At 41.3% G+C, this 19,766-nt stretch overlaps 1 protein-coding gene across 8 annotated transcripts in view; it reads left to right on the top strand.

Moving 5' to 3' along the window:
- Positions 1 to 19,766, top strand: part of LOC310904146 (uncharacterized protein) — a 372,616-nt gene that overhangs the window by 182,378 nt on the left and 170,472 nt on the right. For 2 of the 8 annotated variants that reach the window (XR_014588063.1, XR_014588064.1), the window contains 2 exons: positions 15,206 to 15,314; positions 17,087 to 17,449. The exons of 2 other annotated variants lie outside the window; for them this stretch is intronic. Coding sequence is in view for 1 of the 6 variants with exons in the window: in XM_083848460.1 (XP_083704586.1) it covers positions 15,206 to 15,314 (109 nt within the window). In the remaining 5 variants the exon portion in view is untranslated. 4 more of the 8 variants (XR_014588066.1, XR_014588067.1, XR_014588065.1 and 1 more) reach the window with 3 other exon arrangements.

Genomic DNA, 19,766 nt, shown 5'->3' with positions numbered 1-19,766 from the left:
TAGCTACACAGTGAACATTTTACATTCCTAAATCTGCCATAATGCAAAATAATCTGTTTATGTTAGGGAAGACATTGCGTTCTGCTCACTCATCCCTTCCCAGGCTTGTCTGCACAGGGCTAGGTTTCCATAACCCCTAACAGGAAAACACAGAATTGCCAAAAACTTGGGACTTTTTTTTTTTTTTAATATCACCTCAGTTGCTCTTCATAGCCAAAGGGCCTGTAATTGTTCTTATAACAAAGAGTGACAATGAGAGCTGTGGAGCTTGGTGCTCATCCCACAGGCAACAGGATCCCTTCTCAGCTGCTGGATTCTCTTCCCAGTTAACACACCTGGCCTCCCCAGCAGCACTTGGTAGAGTTCAGACATAGTGCCCCATAGGCAACCCTCTAACCCTGCTTTGCTGCTGTTTTGTCTACAGTTTATGGGCAACTTTTATTGATGTTCATTGCTTTCTGACATAGGAAGTTCTGAAGTCAGAAAAGCCTTCACTTTTCCCCCAACCCACTTTAAATGAGACTATTTTTGGAGGCTACCGTTCCATCTGATGAATGCCTTTTAGCAGGTCAATTATAATAATTTCAATAACCTGATTTCTAAATTTAGCAATAACATTTCACTAATGAACTACTGATAGAGTTCCAAGCACAGTACCAGAATTTAGGATCCCTGCTTAGTGGGGCTTTATAATCTATGGGCTTGCTCTAACTGCAATCATAAATTGCTGAATTCTTATACAGTTAAAGAGAGTTGGACTGAGCCCTAAACAAGATAACAAGTTTCAAGAGTTTTCAGAAATCAGATTTAGATCAGATAAAGGCTTAAGAAGCTAGATGTTTGGATGAAATATGCTTTCAATAAAACAAAACAAACAAACAAACAACAAAAAAAACCACTGTTTTTCTTCCTGGTAATTTTCTGTTATAACAAAATCATTGCCTGCTGCCGCCTATATGAAGCAGGGTAATAAACGCATGAGTAACTTTAAGTATGTGACTAGCTCCATCGAAGGGTTAAATTTTTGCACATTGTTAAGTTCTCTGTATGTGATTGCCATTCCGGAGCCCAATCCCACATTCCTGAGCAGTCAAATTTCCCCTGGAAGTCAGTGGGAAGTTTTCAGGTGCATAGCAGTGGACTACAAAGCAGAGAGTTTCTGGAGAAATAGGGGACCCACCATTTTCAAACTAAAAACTAGTCACCTTAAAAGTGACCTCTGTGCTCTCTCTCTGCCAGAGGCATAGAAAGAAAGCATTCATTTGTATTTGTCCTCTAACACTGAGTGGAACAAGCATTGCATGCCCATCAAAGAAAACATTTTTTTAACTAAACAAGAAATGTTTAAAGCTTTTTGTACCTTCCTTTCACTGGGGTGCTTATTTATTTTAATAAATGCAGCTAAGCAATTATCGCAGGATGCTGCATGTGGCATTTCTTTGGGGGAAAAGCACGGTTCCCTTATACATCCATCCATATTCCCCCCCTTGTGATTCCCAGTTTCGGCTCTTCCCCTAACCTCATTTGGGCAGGGTGCCTGCAAGCAGCACTGAATACAAAGAAAGGAAGCAGCCCAAGTGTAAGTTTCCTTTGCCTTATGCCCCATATTATTCTTTATTTGTTGTGCTAATTCAGCAACGTAATTCCCAAATACAGCCTCCTTGAATTGTTTTGATGAGAACTGGTAACTCAGTGCAGACTATTTTTAATGAGCTCTGCAGTCTAAAGACACAGAATTATTTGGTGTGAAGGCTCCATGCGCTAACTGTTTAATGATATGGCCGATTACTGTAGTCCTACTACTATTAAAAAAAATAAAAAACAATCCTTACTGCTATGTGATTAAAATTTGTTTCTCAAGCCATAAAACAGCCTGTGCAGAGTGTGCAAGTTAACCAGGCCACTTGTCCTTTGTCCTTGGTGCCTTTTGGTGATGATGTGGTAGTGCCCTCTAGTGAAAAATCTCGACAAGCATCATCCAGAGTACAATGCAGGACTTTGTTCCAATTTCTGACAATTCTTTCTTTTGGACTCTATTTTGGGAAAAAATTGATTTATGTCTAAATATTTCCAAAGTCAGCAGCTAGTGAAGGCATTACAGTACAAAAACTACCTGTTTCCATACTTTTCAGAATCAGTGGGTGTTTTTTCACCTTTCAACTACTGTCTTAACAAATGAGCCGTGGTTAAACATTTCAAAGAAGCAGAATTTTTATTTTTGCTCTTATGCATTACTCGTGCCAGCAGGGCTTTGCATGGATGAAGCCTTACAAAGTTTGTGGTTGAAGGCTCTGCCCAGTTCCCAGGAAATGCAGTACCCAAACTCTCATTAGGCTTCAACAGGAGCAGGATTGGGTTCACTGAATAGTCATACAGTATTAAAAGGTAAACAGCTAGCCTGAAATGTTACCAAAACTTTTAGCTTCCTCTGCTCAGGAAAGAGGAACATTCCGAAATATTCAGAGAAGAAAAAGAAAGAAGAAGAAAAAGAACAGAAATGTATTCTAGTTGTAAAAAAATTTCAGAAAGCGCAGGATACACACCTTTGTTGCTGTCAAAGAATATTTGCTCTGTTCTCCCACACAAATTTTATTGCCTCCTTCTGACCAGAACAATAACATATTAGACTACAACCAAACCAGTGACCCACTGTGTTCAGACAATTGCTAACTTTTTGATATTTTCCATTGAAATGGAATTAGAGAACTATTATGTACCTTTCATGTACAGAGTTTTTTGTTGTTGTTTCCTTTTTCTTTTTTTTTTTTTTTTGGCCTGCTATAGTATACACTATTAATATGGTGTAGTATTTCCATGTATGTTAATCCTGTAGTTTGTTAATCCCGCAGTTTGTGGTCAGAGTACTGCTGGTACTGTGACTTGTAGTGAACGCTGCGGAGTCTTACCCAGAGCCAGATGTGCTTGGAGCTGTACAGAGATGGGGGAAAAAAAAAAAAAAGCAGAGCCTGTCAAGTCAGTCTCCTTCCTGAACGTTTTATTTCATTTAAAATATCAAACTTATGCATCATAAACAAACAAAAGGCATCATGTTAACTGACGCATTAAAGAGGTCAGATCCTGTATTTCTTCTGTGATGGGGAGGGGGGCAAAAGGGGAAGTGATGCTATTGACCTATATAAGTGCTATTCAAAGTGAGCAAAAGTTAGCCTAAGAAAAGCTGAAATGTTCTGCGTGATCCTCTTCACATGGAAAGGTCAGGAGGTGGGGAGAGAAAATCAGGAGAAAAAGATGTGATTAAAATGAGGTTTTATTTTTGTTTCAGGTTAGGGGAGTGGGAGCTGATTGAACATTTTAGACATGAGAGCGGAGTAAGAGACATATCCCTCAGTGCTAGGGTTATCCATGTAACCTGAAGACCCTTTTTATTTAAAAAGCTATTGCTTGTGATCTTTTCCAAAGAGGGAATCAATAAATGTCCACCAAAGTTGCTCTTTTGGTCAAAATGATAAATGAACACTGAAGTGCTATAAATTGGTAGCAACCAGTGTAGCGATCCCGGAATTCAACAAGAACGCCAGTAAGAGCAAAGCAACGCTGATTTCCCACCAGCTCTGCAGTTGTTGCTGACATTCCCCAAAATGACCCAAATATTTGGCATGGAATTTTTAACAAGCAAATTGCTTTTTTTTCCCTTTGTTTTTCATTTGAATCAAATTAAAAATCACAAGTCCTCTGGTTCTCCGTCAGTGTCTAGTCCATATCCCCAGAGAGCCATCAACACCACCACCGCAGCGTCTGCAGCCAGCCCTGGTACCCGCCTGCGCTGCAGGCTGCCTGCTGCACGGAGCAGGAGCAGGCACCAGCACCTTCCCACGCTCAGGGAACACTGTTGAGGCTCGTACTCTGCTCCTGAGCTGGAGTTAGAAACAGTCCTGATGCTCCACGGGAACTCAGAGCCTGTGCTGCCACCAAAATCCAGCAAAGGCAATGCACAATTTTCCTGTGCACCACTAACCAGGGTAGTAAGTACAAACTCTTGTATTTCCTGGGATTTAATTCCTGGGGGTTGCAGTACTTCAGCTAACTTCTGGTAAGAACTTAGTGATTTTCACACTGGTCGTAGACCCCAAAATGACAGAATTTGTTCTTTATTCCTTTACTCTTTCAACTTTTTTAAAAGCAATCTGTATTTCCAGCCAGGCTTTCATTTAAAATAACCCTCTCATTCAAAACCTCACCTGTAATTTTATCCCAGTGGTAACTCTTACCTGCCATACTAGCCCTAGGCCCTTGTAGCATTTGACATCATCTTTTGGACAGGTTACAGAGCCTATTGAGGCAGTTGTTAGAAGCAGATTTACTCTGCAATGTGGAGCCAACCAAAGAAGAAAATTAGTGCATTTATCTGTCAGCATTAGGCTAGATTATCAATCCGGTGCACTAGTCACAGGATCTGGTTTTTATTTCTCTGGGGAAGTGAAATTGATATACTGGTAGGCAGTAAAGGTGTCAATTATAAACAGGACATTAACATGAGAAAGTAGGTAAATGGTTAGTTTTAGGCAACGGTCCTTTTTCAAGTTTAAGTATAGGCTTGAAAAGTAGGTTTTCCTTCCTCGTAAATGGTCTTTCTAAAAGGAATGTGAAAGCTCCTTCCTTCAAACCTGTTAGCTACATTTTCCCTCCAAAGGAAATGGTTGATGTGAGGAAAAAAAAAAATCAACACCAAAAAAAAACCACCACACACACAAAAGCAAACACCAAACTTAAAAAATAAATAAAAATTGTACTAGTGAACTTGAAAATTCTGCAAATACCACAGAATATTACCAATCTTCAAAGGTTTGGACAAGCAAGTCTATCAATATCACTAAGCAAATAATTTGCAGTAAATTGTTTACTGTGAAAATTAGCTTCTTTTCCTGCCCAACTTAGTCCATGAGCAGATTGCAACTTTTTCAGCTGGCAAGACAGCAGCACCCAGACGTCCCCAGTCCAAATCACCGCCCTGGTTTGTTAGATGCTGAACAAATGCCCTTCCTTAAATAGTCCTCCTGTTATGTATTCATGCAGGTGCCAAACACAGTTACTTCTTAATTCTCTGGGTGGCTTATAAAGACTTTGTTCTGAGGAACAGCAGGCTGACCTTAGTAATTGCTGTGGTTTATTTTTTTTTTGCCATACCTGCAAAGTATTCTATTACAAAGCCCAGCCAACCCATTGCTATTCCCATTATCCACCTGGACATAAATATGCCTCATGAAAAAAAAAGACTGTTGCTCCCTGCAATTATATTCTACTGTATATAGATAAGTATGAGCTGTATGAGCATGGATTTTATATAAATATGTAAAGAATAATAATCCTTTGTCTCTAAAATGTGTCCTCAGTCCCTTTTAGGGCTTTGGACCATCACGTATAAGACTTTTTTTTTTTTTTTTGGTGAATCCTAGTAGAGCAGCTGCCTACAAGTGCCAGCAACGCTGTCAAGAAACCAGGTTGCCTTGAATTGAGATGGGCTTCAAGAGTCAGTTGGTGTCAGAGGCTATGATCATCCCTTGTACAGGCAAGCATGCCCTGCTGCCTCCCGTGCACCGCAGCAACCTCTCCTGAGTGCACAGGTCTGCAGCAGGAATAGATTTTGTCTCATGCAGGCAGCAGGATGGTGTTGGAGGTCTTGATGTATTCCTAATACAAGAGGAAGCAGGCAGGGTTTGTCAATGAGGGTGTTGTCTTTCAAAATATATTCAAAACAACAACAACAAATCCTAAGCAGCTGGGGAAAAAAAACAAAAAAGAAATTTTGAAGCATGGGTGCTTGGTGCCTAATTCCCATGGAATATCGAAGGCAGCTGAGGTCTTTGCTCCCTATGTCTTTTTTCTTGATCTAATTTCATAGGAAAGCTGATGTTTACCCTTATATTTCTACGTCTTTTTCAGTTCATAAATGCTTGTTCTGACAGTTGGTGCTACAATTCTCACTAAAATGTGAACTTTGAGAAATACCACATATTCCCAACAGTGACTGCATTTTCCAATGCTTCCATTCTTTTCCACTGCTGCCTTATGGACTTCAGGATTTTCTTGTACAGAACATAGCGGTCTCTGTCCATGCTAGTTTAACATTTGCCATGCAGAAGTACCCCAGTGTGAGGTCTAAATTAACCTCCTAGAAATGCCTGGTGTGTGTTTGCTTTCTCCCCAGATGATGCCAGGGGAATGTATTTTCAAGCTCCGTTTCCCTGCCACGCTCCTGCCGGAGCAGAGGGCAGAGCAGCAGCGTGCTGTCGTGGGGAATGCCTGCTCTGTGCTGCTCTGCTCCCACTGCATGGGCCGCTGCGTGCTCACCACCTGCTCTCTGCCTTCCCGGCAATTAAATCGGGAACTGCTGGTAAATTGCCTCTGGTGCACATTCAGAGCTTTCCAGCTGACTGCTGTATGTTGCGTTCAAGTATTGTTTTATGGGTGGAACATCTTTTTCTCTCTCCCCCAAAGGGGAACTGGGCTGTGATGTGTGGAGAAGCATAGGTCAGTGCTGCTCTGTTGGTAGCTGTAATTTCTGGTTTGTGGGTCTGTTGAGAGGCACATGTGCCCTAAAATTATTACTGTTGAAGGGTTAATGGGAAGATTGAAATGACTCCCCATCCAACCTGATTCTTTGGCCTGTAAGAACTGGTGAGAGTAAAACCCTGCAGATCAGGCAGGAGAGACGAAAGAGCGCCTTCACATAGGGTGGGGATGTCGTCTGCAGCAGAAGGGGGCAGGAAGCCTGGGAGGGGGCTAGAAATAATAAATTTCAGTTCCTTCAAGCCAAGGCACTTGGGTTGCCCTGCAAAGGAGTGAGTGAGCTTGTATTTCCCTATGCTCTGGCTCTGGGTGGGCAGCTGTGCACGCAGGCAGAGAGTAAGCGAGCAGGAAGCCTCCGTTCGTGGGCAGGTGATGGGCATGGGTGGGGGCACCAGATGGGCACCTCGGCCTGCCCTGAACATCTCATTTCGGTGGAGGTTTTCTGTGCCTCCTTGCCTTCTGTTACAAAGGCCCCCCCATAGCTCTGATGCATGTCCCTACAGATGCAGCTGTTGTTGCTGGGAAATAGCTTGAGGCAAACCCTGGATCTTCACTTGTCTCTGTTATAACTTCTTATTTCCATGGGAAATTCCCTCTCTCAGGCTGCTCCTGATCTCAGGAGCCGTGTACGTGTTTGGGCAGAGATAGAGATTCACATTTTACTTTCAGAGACTTTGGAAATTTGGACTTCAGCAGCCTCCGATGGCTTATGAAAACCTCTTAATTTCTGTGCATGGAGTAGTGTTTAGTCCTACCAGGCTTTTCATAGTCCTTCAGCTGGGAAGGGTGGGAGGTATCCCTGCCCTTGGCAGGGAGTTGAATTAGAAGGTCTTTAAGGTTCCTTCCAACCCAAACCATTCTGTGAAGGAAGGGCTGCCTCTGATGTTAAAATTATCATAGGTAATGAATTTGATGCAAGACTGTGACAAGTGATAAAATCCCTGTCTGTTGCCTACCACTGCTTCAATAAAACGTAAGAAGGGGAAGTTCTCTATTGGGCACAGTGGACCTTCTCCCTGCAGAGCTCTCTGAGGTGGGGAAATGCTTCCATCTTGTTGCCCAAGGTTTTTGAATAATTTACTTTTGTTTTGAGAATGAGAAAATAACCCTCTAAGGAAATAGCTTGAGAAGAATAAGTGCACAAATCTCAGTTTCTTTCCCTTGCCTGGTGAATCTCTCCAGTGCCTTTCACTGCCTCAGGAGCAGAATGATGGCTGGAAAGCAAAACAAGGGTCATGACAGCTTCACCCACATCAGTAAACTGTCGTTGAACAGAGTTGGTCCAAAGTCTTCATATAAAATTACTGCATTTTCATTGTCCTACATTATGCCTCTCTTTGGTAACCAATATATATATTTGGCAGCGTTGGTAGACAGGGAGCAAAGCCAGAGTGGTTTTGCTTTGTCTTTTCCCCAGTAGACAACTCAGGATGCCTGGCGAAGTGAAGGGCCCAGGGACTTCTTGCTGCACTAGAGAATTGGTATGCAGTGAGTCACTGCTACTCATCGATCTGTGCCCCTCAATCTCCTACAATTCTGGAAGTGCTCTTTAATTTGTTTTTACTTGTTTTTCTTCATCAGGCAGTGAAAAGCAAGCTAGATCTGAACCAGGAATAGATTCAGGGAATTCTTATCCAATTTGGTAAATTCTTTGCACACTCCCTCTTAAATGAAGCTATTTCCATTAGAAAGGACTACTTGTGTGAGTAAGCTTTGCCCAAATGTAGTACCAGCATTCATCATTTCAATCTATAAATTTGAGAAGCAAAATTTTCACATATTATATCTGCTGAAGCACTATCTGGAGTTTCTGGATAGTTGGAAAATCAAGCTGAAAAACTTTACCCTGTAGCTGCAAAATTATCTGTTGAATGCAAAGCATAAATTTAAGAGATTGTAATATGATTTGCAAAGGGCAGATCTGATGACCTAGAATTTTAAGACATAAATAAAGTACTGAGGACAGTAAATGGCATAGAACATAGGCAGAGCTCTAAGATATTAGATCATCTTTATTGAAGATGCTTTGGGCTTCTGTTTTGCCTGCTGATGGTCCACTTGTGATTTCAGGCTTCCCACAGCCCTCTCTGCTGCTTGGACTCTTGCAAACCTGATTGCTAAAGCTAATTGAAAACTAGTTACGGACTTGGCAAAAATGCCTTTCATCGCCAAGTATGGAGGGGAAGCAGGCTACCAAAAACTGAAAAGTTTCTTCTGTATCCAGCTTTCTAGTTGGGCAAAACTAATGTGGAGGAGTGCATCTTTATTAACGTGTTTTTCTCCCTCTCTTTGAACTTGAATTTTGTACAGCAGACCTGGTAGGAAAGTTCGTTTGTCTACTGGTGCTGTGGAGGAAGGGGAGAAATGCACCATAGCAGAAGAGCTCTAAGAAATGCTATAAGTAGGGAGATACCATCTGTCCCTCCATCCCCAAAGGAAGGAAACCCTCATTCTGAACTGACATTCAGGTGGTCATGCTAATGAAAGCGACATTGGCTAGGATGTTTTACTGTATATTATTACACACCAAGTGCCTATAGATGTATAGAGAATGGCTAAATTTCAGTAGTTTCTCTAGTTTTTGCCAAACTGGTAGCCCTGGTCTTATGTTGGTTTTGATTTATTTTACCAAGGGAGCCCACGAGCATTATATCTGAGGTAAAATATTGTGAAAGGGCTGGTTACAGTAAAGGTGGTAAGAGAAAATTCAAGGAGGAAGGAAGCAGCTTCTCCTGCTTGCTCTATTTTTTTTTTCGCTATTTTTCTTTAGTATAGAAGACAGGCAATCATTTACATGAATCTCTCCATTATAGACCAAAATAACAGTGCAGTTTTCATTAACAAAAAGACTACCTTTTTCTTCTTCGTTTGTGTTGTCAAGATACTTTAGCTGAAACATACAGTGATTTCCAACACTTACCCTAGTTGTCACACTGAGAGTGAAATAATGGCTGACATTAGGAAGATTATTTCTCAGCAATAAAATTACCTTTCACAACATATTTCTATGTAAGTGGAAATGATGGAAAATCATAGATTCTATTTTCAAATTGAGAGAGAGAAAGATGAAAATGAAATCAACAGGATTTCCTTCCAGTCACACAAGTAGAGAATGCAGGCAAGCCAAAGATGCTGCCAAAAATCCAGTGGGAGGATCTTCCCGGACCTATTTTTATTAATCAAGCCAGTTGATTGAGACAAGCGGAATTGTGTGAAATGTTTTCTGCACAGTGTAAAATGTGGAGGTTAATTAACTGGGATCCCAATCCTGCTGCCTCTGCTGTCAGCAACATGACTCTTGGATATCATTAAGAGCCAAGACTGAGCTTTTACACAGGTTTGTTAAGGATTTTGTGAACTTTTTTGATGAATCTGTAGCCACATTTGACAGAAATGGGGTCAGTTTAAGGTTTTCCGCAGAACTGTGATGTTCCCAGAAATGTACGATTTCAGTCATAGTCCTGGTGAAACTTGGCTTCTCTGTGCATGGAGTTGAATTTGAATGGAGCTCAGGGCATCTGAAACTATGTGAATCAAAAGAAAAAATGCTCATGTGATCCCTGCTGAAGTGTAACAGCCAAATTAAGACTGCCTATAAAAATGAGTTTCTAAAGGAAAAGTGAAAGGGAATGCAGGCTGCCTTTATCAGTAAGATTGCATCTTCTGTCATCAGGCAGACGTCCAGCAACCCAGTAGCTTGTTACTTGGGCAATACGTTGCGTAACTGTAAATAGAAATAACTCAAGTAAAAAGGAATGGATTGGTCACTCCCTGTTTGTGCCATGAGAGCAGAATCAGGCCTTCAGGCATGGTTCATACAGCCTCGGGCAAGAACATGGTGACTTTTTACTTTGCAGAAAATAAACCGAAGACAATCAAACAATGCTTTCTGCAAATATTTCCCCCTTGATTTTAGCCCTCCAAAGACCTATTTTTAGATCTCTATTTCCTGCCAGCCTTGCTCCCGAGCCATTGTTCCCCTGACTTGTCGATGGCGAAGCAGCTGGCAGCGAATTGCAGCTAGATTGGAAGTGCACACAAACACGCTCGTCTACAAAGAGATTTTAGTTCTCATAGTGTTAACTGCCCCTTCCCTGCACTCCTCTCCCCCCGCTCCACCCCCGCCTGCGGCAAGCACGACCCAGATCACATTAGAGTCCCAGAGCACAGGGAACGGTTCTCATCTATCCGTCACCAAGGAGGCAGACAGGACAGGGAAACAAGAAGTCATTTGTACCTGATGAGGAGGACACTCCTGGGAAACAAACAGATGAGCCACCACATGAATCTGAGCTATTCTCTGAGGTAAACAGAACTGCATGAGAAACACACAAATTATCAGGGGCATCACGCTTAACTCCCTCGCTTCAGGCTGCTGAGTGGACCGCGGGCTTGAAACTCTAGATTGCCCCACTATCTGATTGTGAGAAAGTTAAACCTCTAAAAGCAGCTAGGGAGAGGAGGAAATCCCAGAGCCCAGGCCTCTGGAGCGACATTGTTCACCTCACAGCCCTTGCTCGTGTTCAGTTGTCCAAACCACCACAAATGGTCCTGGCGGCAGTTCCACGTCCCTTGTGGGGGCTTGTGGTGTGGTTTGTAGAGATTTCCCCTTTGGGGTCAATTCTGGTGAGACTTCCAGCTTAAGTCAACTTTTTCTTCCGTAACACATACATTTTAGTGGTAATGTGCCATACCAAATGGTGGGATCCATTGATAAAAGCAAAGCATTTGTCGTAGGGTGCAATCACCACTAATTGTGACAGCGATGATACTACTGCAGAGTAGTGGTTGTGCTCAAATAAATGCTCGTGTGCGTATGGCACATCTTGCTCTGCCCGTGCCGGTCAATTTGAGGGGGCTTACTCCAGCTTCTGTTTTGCAAACATTATCTCCTTGTGGTTGAGGATGAGCATGCAAACTCATTTGTAGCAAGCCTGAGCTTTTAGCAAGGTGTGGGACGTCTTCTAGGAAGCTGTCATTGCAGCCTGCCCCTGGCTTTGTGACACATTGCAGAGAGCAGCCAGAGGCCATGCAAAGCTTTGTGGTGTGTCCACACAGGTAATGTATTAATTTATCCCCATTTTAAGACAGGAATATAGTAGTTTGGTTGGAACAGACCACAAAAATCCTTAAGTCCTACTGACCAAAATGACCAAAGGGATAACCAAAAGTTAAAGCATATTATTGAGGGCACAATAAAATGCCTCTTGAACACTGACAGTCATGGAGCTTCAACAACCTCACTCACGAGCCTGTTTCTGTGTATGACCACCCTCACAGTTGACACATTGAAGTAGAGAGGGATTTGATAAGTGATTTGTCTGAAATCACACAAGCAATCTGTATTAAAGTGAGGAATTAAATGACAATTTTTGAATTCTAGTCCAGCCCCTTTAATCACAAAGTCATTCTTCCATTCTGATAGTCAGCAAAACCAGAGTTTTAATTTGGTGCTTAATAACTTAAAAAGAGAAGGCTGTGTATCCCAACTGAAGAGGAAAACAAGTGCAGTGGTTAAAAAGTTGGAGAAAGAAAAAGATACCCTGCTGGATTTGAGTTCAAGAGTCTGGCAAGAAGAAGGATCTTGTGATTAAGCATGACTTTGAATGTAGGTCACTTTGGACAGCCAGGTGATTTCAGAACACAACACTTAGCAAAAATCCCTCTGCTCTTGGTGGATTTAGAGCAGTACAACTCGGAGGAGATAAAGGCTCTAATTTTGACATTTTCTTTTCTTATTTTTTCTCTGGAGACAAGTATTGTTCTACTCCCTTTTCTTCTATCTTTTCCCCTTTTTCCTTCTTCTTCCTTTGTGTAAGTGATTATCCCCTGTTGTGAAGCAATTACTGATAACAAATGATGCTCTTTTAGTAATATGTTAGGAATACCTTTTCACATTCATGAATTATAAGATGGGAGGGATAAAGTATGTTGTCACTATACCTTAACATTTTCACTTATGAATTGCCAATGAATTCTCCACATTATTTCTAATTTTGCTCTAAAGACTGACACAGTATAGAAACATACGATTCCATTCAGAAATGCAACCATAAATGTTAAAGAATTTAAAATGCTGATTCGAGAGCTAAAAAACACATTGAGGACAAATCAACAATTTTGCACTATGATACCAACACATCTTTGAGAACAGGCACTGAATAAGGGTACTTTGGACAGGTAGAGAGCCACGTGCAGCTGGTTTCCTCCAAGAATCCGTAGGTGTGACTCTGCTGCCTTTATTTGAATTGATTCCTGAATGTCAGGGGAAAATTTGGCTTTTAATGTATAAATGGCTGTATTAGCAACTTAATGTTCTCTGTGAAGTGTGTTGTTAAGCTTCTCTTTTTTTTTCTTCAGTATTTATATACTGTGTTGCTAAATCTTAATACTTATCGTATACTTATATGAACACATCTTATAATTACATTTAATGAAAGCATTTTCCATTAATTATTTACTTATTCTCAGCAGTGAACTCTTCAATGTATCCCTATGAATGTCATCAGTGTTACTTTACTCCAGCCCAGTGAATGCCATTTTGTGTACATGGCAGCAACTATAAAACTAGCCAGTCTTCATGGTGGAAGTATTAGTACTTTGGTAAAAAGAAGCACATACTGGTTTGTTATCAGAGTAGAAAGTAGCTGAATAAAAGAAGGTTATATTCACCTTCCTTCCAAATTTGAAAAATAAAGAGATGGAAGAAGGAACAGCAGTTTCTCTGATTTCATTTTTAGGATGTTATCATAGTTAAACGGATAAGGAATCATAGTCAAAATGACAGTGGAATTGTTATTTTAGACGTTATTTTTCCATACAAAAAAGCAGTTGCATAAAGTTCTCTGTTCTTGCATCATCAAAACCAAATGCTCCAGAACTGGCTTATCTTAATCCCCCAATCGTGTTTTAGAACCTGTTTCTGCTAGTCTTTTCTGGGCATTCAGTGTACCTCGTTGTCATGCTATTCTGCTCTTGGTGTGCTTACTGGTAAGATTCCCATGGATTTTTCTTTACAAATAGTGCTTTATTAAACATGTTCTCAACAAATTAGAGGTGTGTTTCTAATAGGATGGAGCATTAGTCAGTATGCACGATGGAAACCCCACACAATAGGGGAAAAGGCTGGTTTGTTTAGTCCTCTTTCAGAGCTGTGCATCTCTGATGCCACCTTTCCTGTCTGAGTCAGGGCATTGTCTCTTTAGCCTGTAAACTGTAGGGTCAAGTTGAGGTAAAACTCGAATGTGATGTGAAAGAGAGAAGTTCAGCTCTGTGATGGCAACTTCTGTACAGTATCACTGAGAGGTCATGTTTTTCACCCCATCAGATTTTCATAGGTTGCTTCATTAAAAATAGAGGTTCAACCACGTTACAAAACAGAGAGGCAGGCTGCTTGAAGCTTCTATCAATAATGTATCAGCTCATCTATTCTGATTTCTTCCAAATGTATTGCCTTGGTTATTTTTAGCACAAAAGGGAGCGCATCTAAATATCAGCTCTGTAAAGGGGGAGAAAACTTCACTCCTTGCCATGTTTAGCTAAACAGTATCAAACACGAAGCAACATTTTGCTGTCATACAGCTTTTCAGCTAAAGGAGAAAGGTTTCCATTCCCTGAATACTTGTGTTTTTTTGCAGTCGAGATGAGCAATTTCTCAAAGCTCTCATTAACCAATGAGGGACACAGCTGTATTCAAGGATCCCTCCAAAGCACTAGTCATGTCAGTAACATGACTAACACTTGGTGATAGCTTATGGGCAAGGCACTGAGTAGTGGTCACACCCACGGTGCTGGAGAAATTACCAGGAGAGAGCACTGTTTAGAAGGCATGGTAATTCCCTGTGCCCCTCAAAGTACATGTAGAAATATTTTACCATCCTGCTTTACTATCCGTTTAATTTCAGCCAGATTTGAACCATCCCATGAAATGTCTTGTTTCGGGATATGATAGCTCAGAAGATTCGATGAGAGATCTTGCTGAGATGCCCGTTGTCCTTATAGCCATTGCTTTTGCTTACTGTCTAGTGCCCTAACTTTGAGGAAGGAGGAAAAAAGGACCAAGTTGGTCATAGTGTCTGAGATACCAATTTCCAGCTGTTAAAGTCCATTCTCTAATAATGGCAGAGAGGACACAGAGGCCCCAAAACTTCACAGAACCACAGAATGATTACAGTTGGCAGGGACCTCTGGAGGTCATCTAGTCCAAACCCAACCCCAGTCCCCAATTCTCAAGCACAAACACAGTTGATAAATCTACGTGGTGCTACCTGCAAGGTCTTTACATGTTGTGTTGGCTCTACAGCATTGATTTCTGCATGATTGGTATTAGTTCCATAAACATTTAGGGGGCAAACTGTCATTTTGGTATCAGAGGAGTTGTTCAGAAATGAGCGTAGTGAGTAAGCTCAGTGTAGCACCGATCAGCATCTCTGCACCTGCAGATAGAACTTGTGCATGTAGCTTGTGGTGGGACTATGACAAGAGCTGACTCGCCATGTAATACATTATTTTGTGTGCACTTCATCTCCCTAGTCAAAAAAAAACCACCTATTTTCGTGTCCAGGATACATACTTGTAGATGAACCTTTTCTTTCATTGTAAGAATATGCCCTTCACCTCATTTGGCTTTTTTTCATCTGTTTTGCTGTGGTCTGACTTTGTATTTTTTCTGTAATAGTGTTTCTGAGGCTGTATACCAACTTCCAGGGAACCCCAACATGCACCCACGACAACTTTTCAAAGAGGAGATGCCTAACACTTCTGAGCCGAGTTCAGAGATCAGGCAGGTGGGCGCCAGGTGAACTCTCAAAGGCTGGGTAGGGCAGCCACATGTTTTCCTTGTTTAATTCTTTGCTGATTTTCCTTGTCTGTTTGTTTTTCCAGTTGGGTTTCCTGTCCTGCTCCTGAGTCACACAGTTTTCTTCCCTATTTGTTCTGTCTCTCTTGTTTGTTTCTGCTCGTTGCCTGACACTGGGCATCAGAAGGCTATTTGTGATGTATAACCTTGCAACTCTAATTTCAGGAGGTTTTGTTGTGTTAATGCAATGTTAAAGTTCCAACGAGCAAGTTGTTAAAATAAACAGGCCAGAAGCATGTTTTTATTTTTTTAAAGGAAGCAGGACTATTCTGCAAATGTTTTTAAGGATGTTCTTCAAATAGTGTTCCTCTGTGGGGAAATGAGTATGAACTATTCTACTATTAGAAGCTTAGGTATTTGAGTAAGCACGTTCCAAGTTAAGGTGTCTGTAGGTTAGCATCTTTGTTACACCGTTAGTCTAAGGGTATCAGAGAAGCAAGCTATTTAGAGAGGGGTAACACCTTTGATCAGACAAGGTAAAGTAATTGGGAAAAGGGGAGATACTTTCAGAAACACAGATCTGTCGCACAGTCAAAATGACTGCTTTAATTCACTCTCCAGTCTCAGATATGCTGTCAGTAGAATAACAATTTAAATGATGATAAATGACAATATCTTCAATACTGGAGAGTTGAACAAACTGAGGGGAAGATGATGGGGAGCTCTTCGGTGCCATGTGGGTGGGTACAGAAAAGCAGAGGAAATAACTTGGACTTGTTTTTATATATTTTAATTGTTTCATTACAGCATCAAGTTACTGTTTTAATATGTTATGTCAATCTCTAAGTCTGGAGACATTATTTGAAATATCATGTGCAGTTTAAAGAACAGTAAGTTGTATCTTGATACTTTGAGAAATTTCCGTGCTAAACTACAACTAGCACCGGAGCACAGTAGGACAGAAAGCAGCATGTAGGTGAACCTGTAAACCGTGTGCTCATGGTGACTTTCTTACTACTGCTTTAGGGAAAGTGTTTACTTATTTCTTCCAGCCCAAAGAAAAAAGTTTGATCATTCATAGAATGCTGGAGAGAAAAATACTGTGTGCTAGCAGCTCCCTATCACAAAGAACCATGTCACCTAACGAGTTCACTTTTCTTAAACTAACAGACAACAAATACTTCTTTCCTTCAAAAATGGATTAACAATGTAATTTACAAATCTCTTGCAGTGCAAACAATATCAAGTGTAATGTTTATCTGCATTGAACCTGACAGCTTTGCAAATGAGTTTCAAAAGCCATTGAGGAGCACTGTCAATACGGATCCTGCAGACGAATCAACAGTTTGTTCCTAATGAAACAAATGCCTATCAGCACATTAATCAATCTAATCACAGGCAGAAATCATTCACTAAAGAAGTAGTTTTGTAACTTCATTTGACCGCCTTGTGTCTGGTTGGTGCATGCCTTTGTTAAAGCTTCACAGCTCTCCATGCAGTAGTTGCGTTGGTTAATCAAGGAAATCAATGTGAAAAGTTAATATGATTGGTTCCCTGAGGAAAAGGAGACAGAACAGCTCTGTAGCTTTAGTTCTCTGGAGTGGCGTTTTTATTCCCCCCTTGATAGGGGGAAAGTTCCATAGCTGAGGAGAGATGCGTTCTCTGAAATTTGCAGAGCTGTGATTCCCCCTCTCAACTTGACACTTATGCAGGCAAGAATTGTTCTCAGCACCTCCTTTGTGTCTCCTTTGGGCCATGCAGGGAAGGCTGCGCACAGTTTGTGATGCTCGCAGGACCTCAAAATATCTCTCCCTTCAGACTGACTGCAGACGTAATATGCACAGAGCGGGTCTAACTCTGGAGTGATCACCTGCAGGACCCAGCAAGCCTGATGTATAACTCCTGTGGTTGGACACCTCAATTTGTTTTCCTGACATTAGTGCAGGAGAGGGGCATGCTCCTCTCTTTGGATCATCACCTGCTTAGTAATGGCTGGCTGCAATACTACCAGAGAGGATATGAAGCTGCCCAGATCTTCACAGGGAGCTCAGTGTGATCTTTGGTGATGTTCAAAAAGTTCTGTTAACTTTTTAAAAAATTATTTTGTTCTTCCCTGGGTGGAAAGTCAGTCGTGCTTCAGTGCGTGTGAAGTGCGATTCTCCTTTAGTTCTAGTGCCTGGGGGGGCTTTTTGAAGTAGTAGGGTCTGAGCTCTCACCAGTTTATGTCTCCGAAATCCTGGGTAGTCTCAGTGTGCAGTGTAGTGATGGTTGTGAAGTGCTCGGAGTCTGTGGGTCTGTTACAGCCTGTCTGATGCAATACCTTTGCCACAACCAGCTGGTTGTGGGGGGTGTCCTCTGCAAGACAGTTGAGGAACAGATCCATGAAGCCAGACCAGGCAAGGCACAGGTGCTTTCCTCCCTGAGAATCCAGGTGACTGCATAGATGAGCACTTATTTTACCAGAGCAGATGCAAACCTGAGTGCTTTTTATATTTCTATACCTGTATTAAAAATATGTGGCACAATAGTCAGTATGACAAGTCAAACACAAAGGGTGGTGAAAAAAGCATGCTGTAAAATGGGTGGTCTATGAAGCCAGTGGCCCATCTGCTGCTCATCTGGAACATCCTTCTCTCCACCAGAGCGGTGAATGCTTGGAAATTGCAACAGTTCACCTGAAGTCAGTTTAGGTAAAACAATGCAGCTTTTGTGGATGCACCATCTTAGAGCAGTTTCCTGTTAGCTGTGTGATTTCTGCAGTCTGCCAGGGTAAACCTATGGTCCCACTTTAGGCACAGCTAAAGCAGATCAAAGAGTTGTTCCCACAAGCTGCTTTTCAACAAACTTGACAGGGCAAAAGGATTTGCATTATGGGATCACGGCATTTCTGATCTGATTATAAAATAAATTTGGCTGTGTCCACAGGAATTAAATGATACAAATCAGTCATTAAACCGATAGCGTATTGAGTGTTTGCTTGTATCAGTTTCAGGAAATTATAATTCTAATGGTCAAAATGGGCTGGTAGAAGTTGGTCAGGTAGGTCACCAGTTCAGATGTGTGTTCTGGTATATTTTGGTGAAAGGAAGCACACGTTCATAGGCAGCTATGGATGCAGAGGGGACATCTGTGCACCTGTACTTCTAAATGTCCCATCTGGCCACTGTGCAGTATTGCAGCATTCAATAGATGTACCTTAGTAATAGCCTTAGCCATCATTTAACTATATGATTTAAACACAGCAGTAGATGCAAATGAAGATGTAGTATTTAAGACATAGTATCAGTTCTTGATGCAGTGAGATGTAGTTAACTGAATGAGTGGGGGTGCAGAGCTAGCTCTACCAAACTCAGAAATTCACTTCTCTGGGGCAGCAGGATGTACGGCATGTGCTTAGAGCCTTCCTGGATTGAGGCCTAAGAAAGGGCTTTTTCCACTTGAACAAGAGTTGGGCTGTTGAAGATGATGCTACAAAACATGAAATTTTTATCTGTAAGTTGTTCCTGCCTTTCCCTGCTTCAGAGCATAATTTCATTTGTTATTCTAATTTATTCTTTTTAATTCAGAAAAAAAGTTCTTAATTATTCCTCAAACATAGCAATGAAAAGTATGAGTAATTATCCAAAAATGAGAGAGGAGTTTAAGAAATATGAAGAGTATCTAACGTCATGATTGCAGTGCTGCTCCTTCATTCTTTGAAAATGGAAATTTTGGAAACAAAACCAATGATTTTATAGGAGATACTTCTACTGGTTTCCTATACTGGAAGGAGATACTGTAAAGATACTGGAATACAAGGAGGAAAGTTATTTGTAATCCTGGCTAAAAGCTGAAAATATAGTTGTGGCAAGTAGTATTGCTTGTGGAATGCAGTTTAAAACAAACAAAAAAGAGGAATGAGACATTGTGTTTGTAAAATGGTAATATTGCTATGTCCTTTCATGACTGTACCTGATCTATACAGAAATGTGGTAAGGTAACTAACAGAGAGAAAAAAAAAATCTTTTCAGATTGGGCATCACAGTGTTTTTGAGATATAAAGGGACAGGAGTGGGCTACAGCCAGCACTCCTGGTGATAGAAATGGCTGCACTGGTGAGAGTGCAAAAGTTTTGACTCTCCTTGTCATGCTCTGACTGCGGTCACCAGGGAGTACCTTGGATAACGTGCGTATTCTCCAGTGGCGCACAGTCCAGTCCCACCAAAGCTGTGCATGCTGTGCAGGGATTGCATTGTGAGTCAATATACTTACTAAATGGTTGAATTTTTAGTCTATCTGCAAATGAAATTTACCAGACAAACTCGGATAGATTCAGTCTAAACAATTCTCCTGACCTGAACATAAATCCTAGGGTGCTAGATTTTAGAAAAATTGTAGTGTAGTTAAGTAGTTGGAGAGCAGAAAACCTCTTTGCCACTTGTACTCACAGATGTTATGACAG

Source organism: Anser anser, assembly GCF_964211835.1.
Source record: "Anser anser genome assembly, chromosome: 9".
NCBI lineage: Eukaryota > Metazoa > Chordata > Aves > Anseriformes > Anatidae > Anser > Anser anser.
The sequence above is the reverse complement of the archived record's forward strand: the minus strand, read 5'-3'. Positions and strand labels throughout refer to the sequence as shown.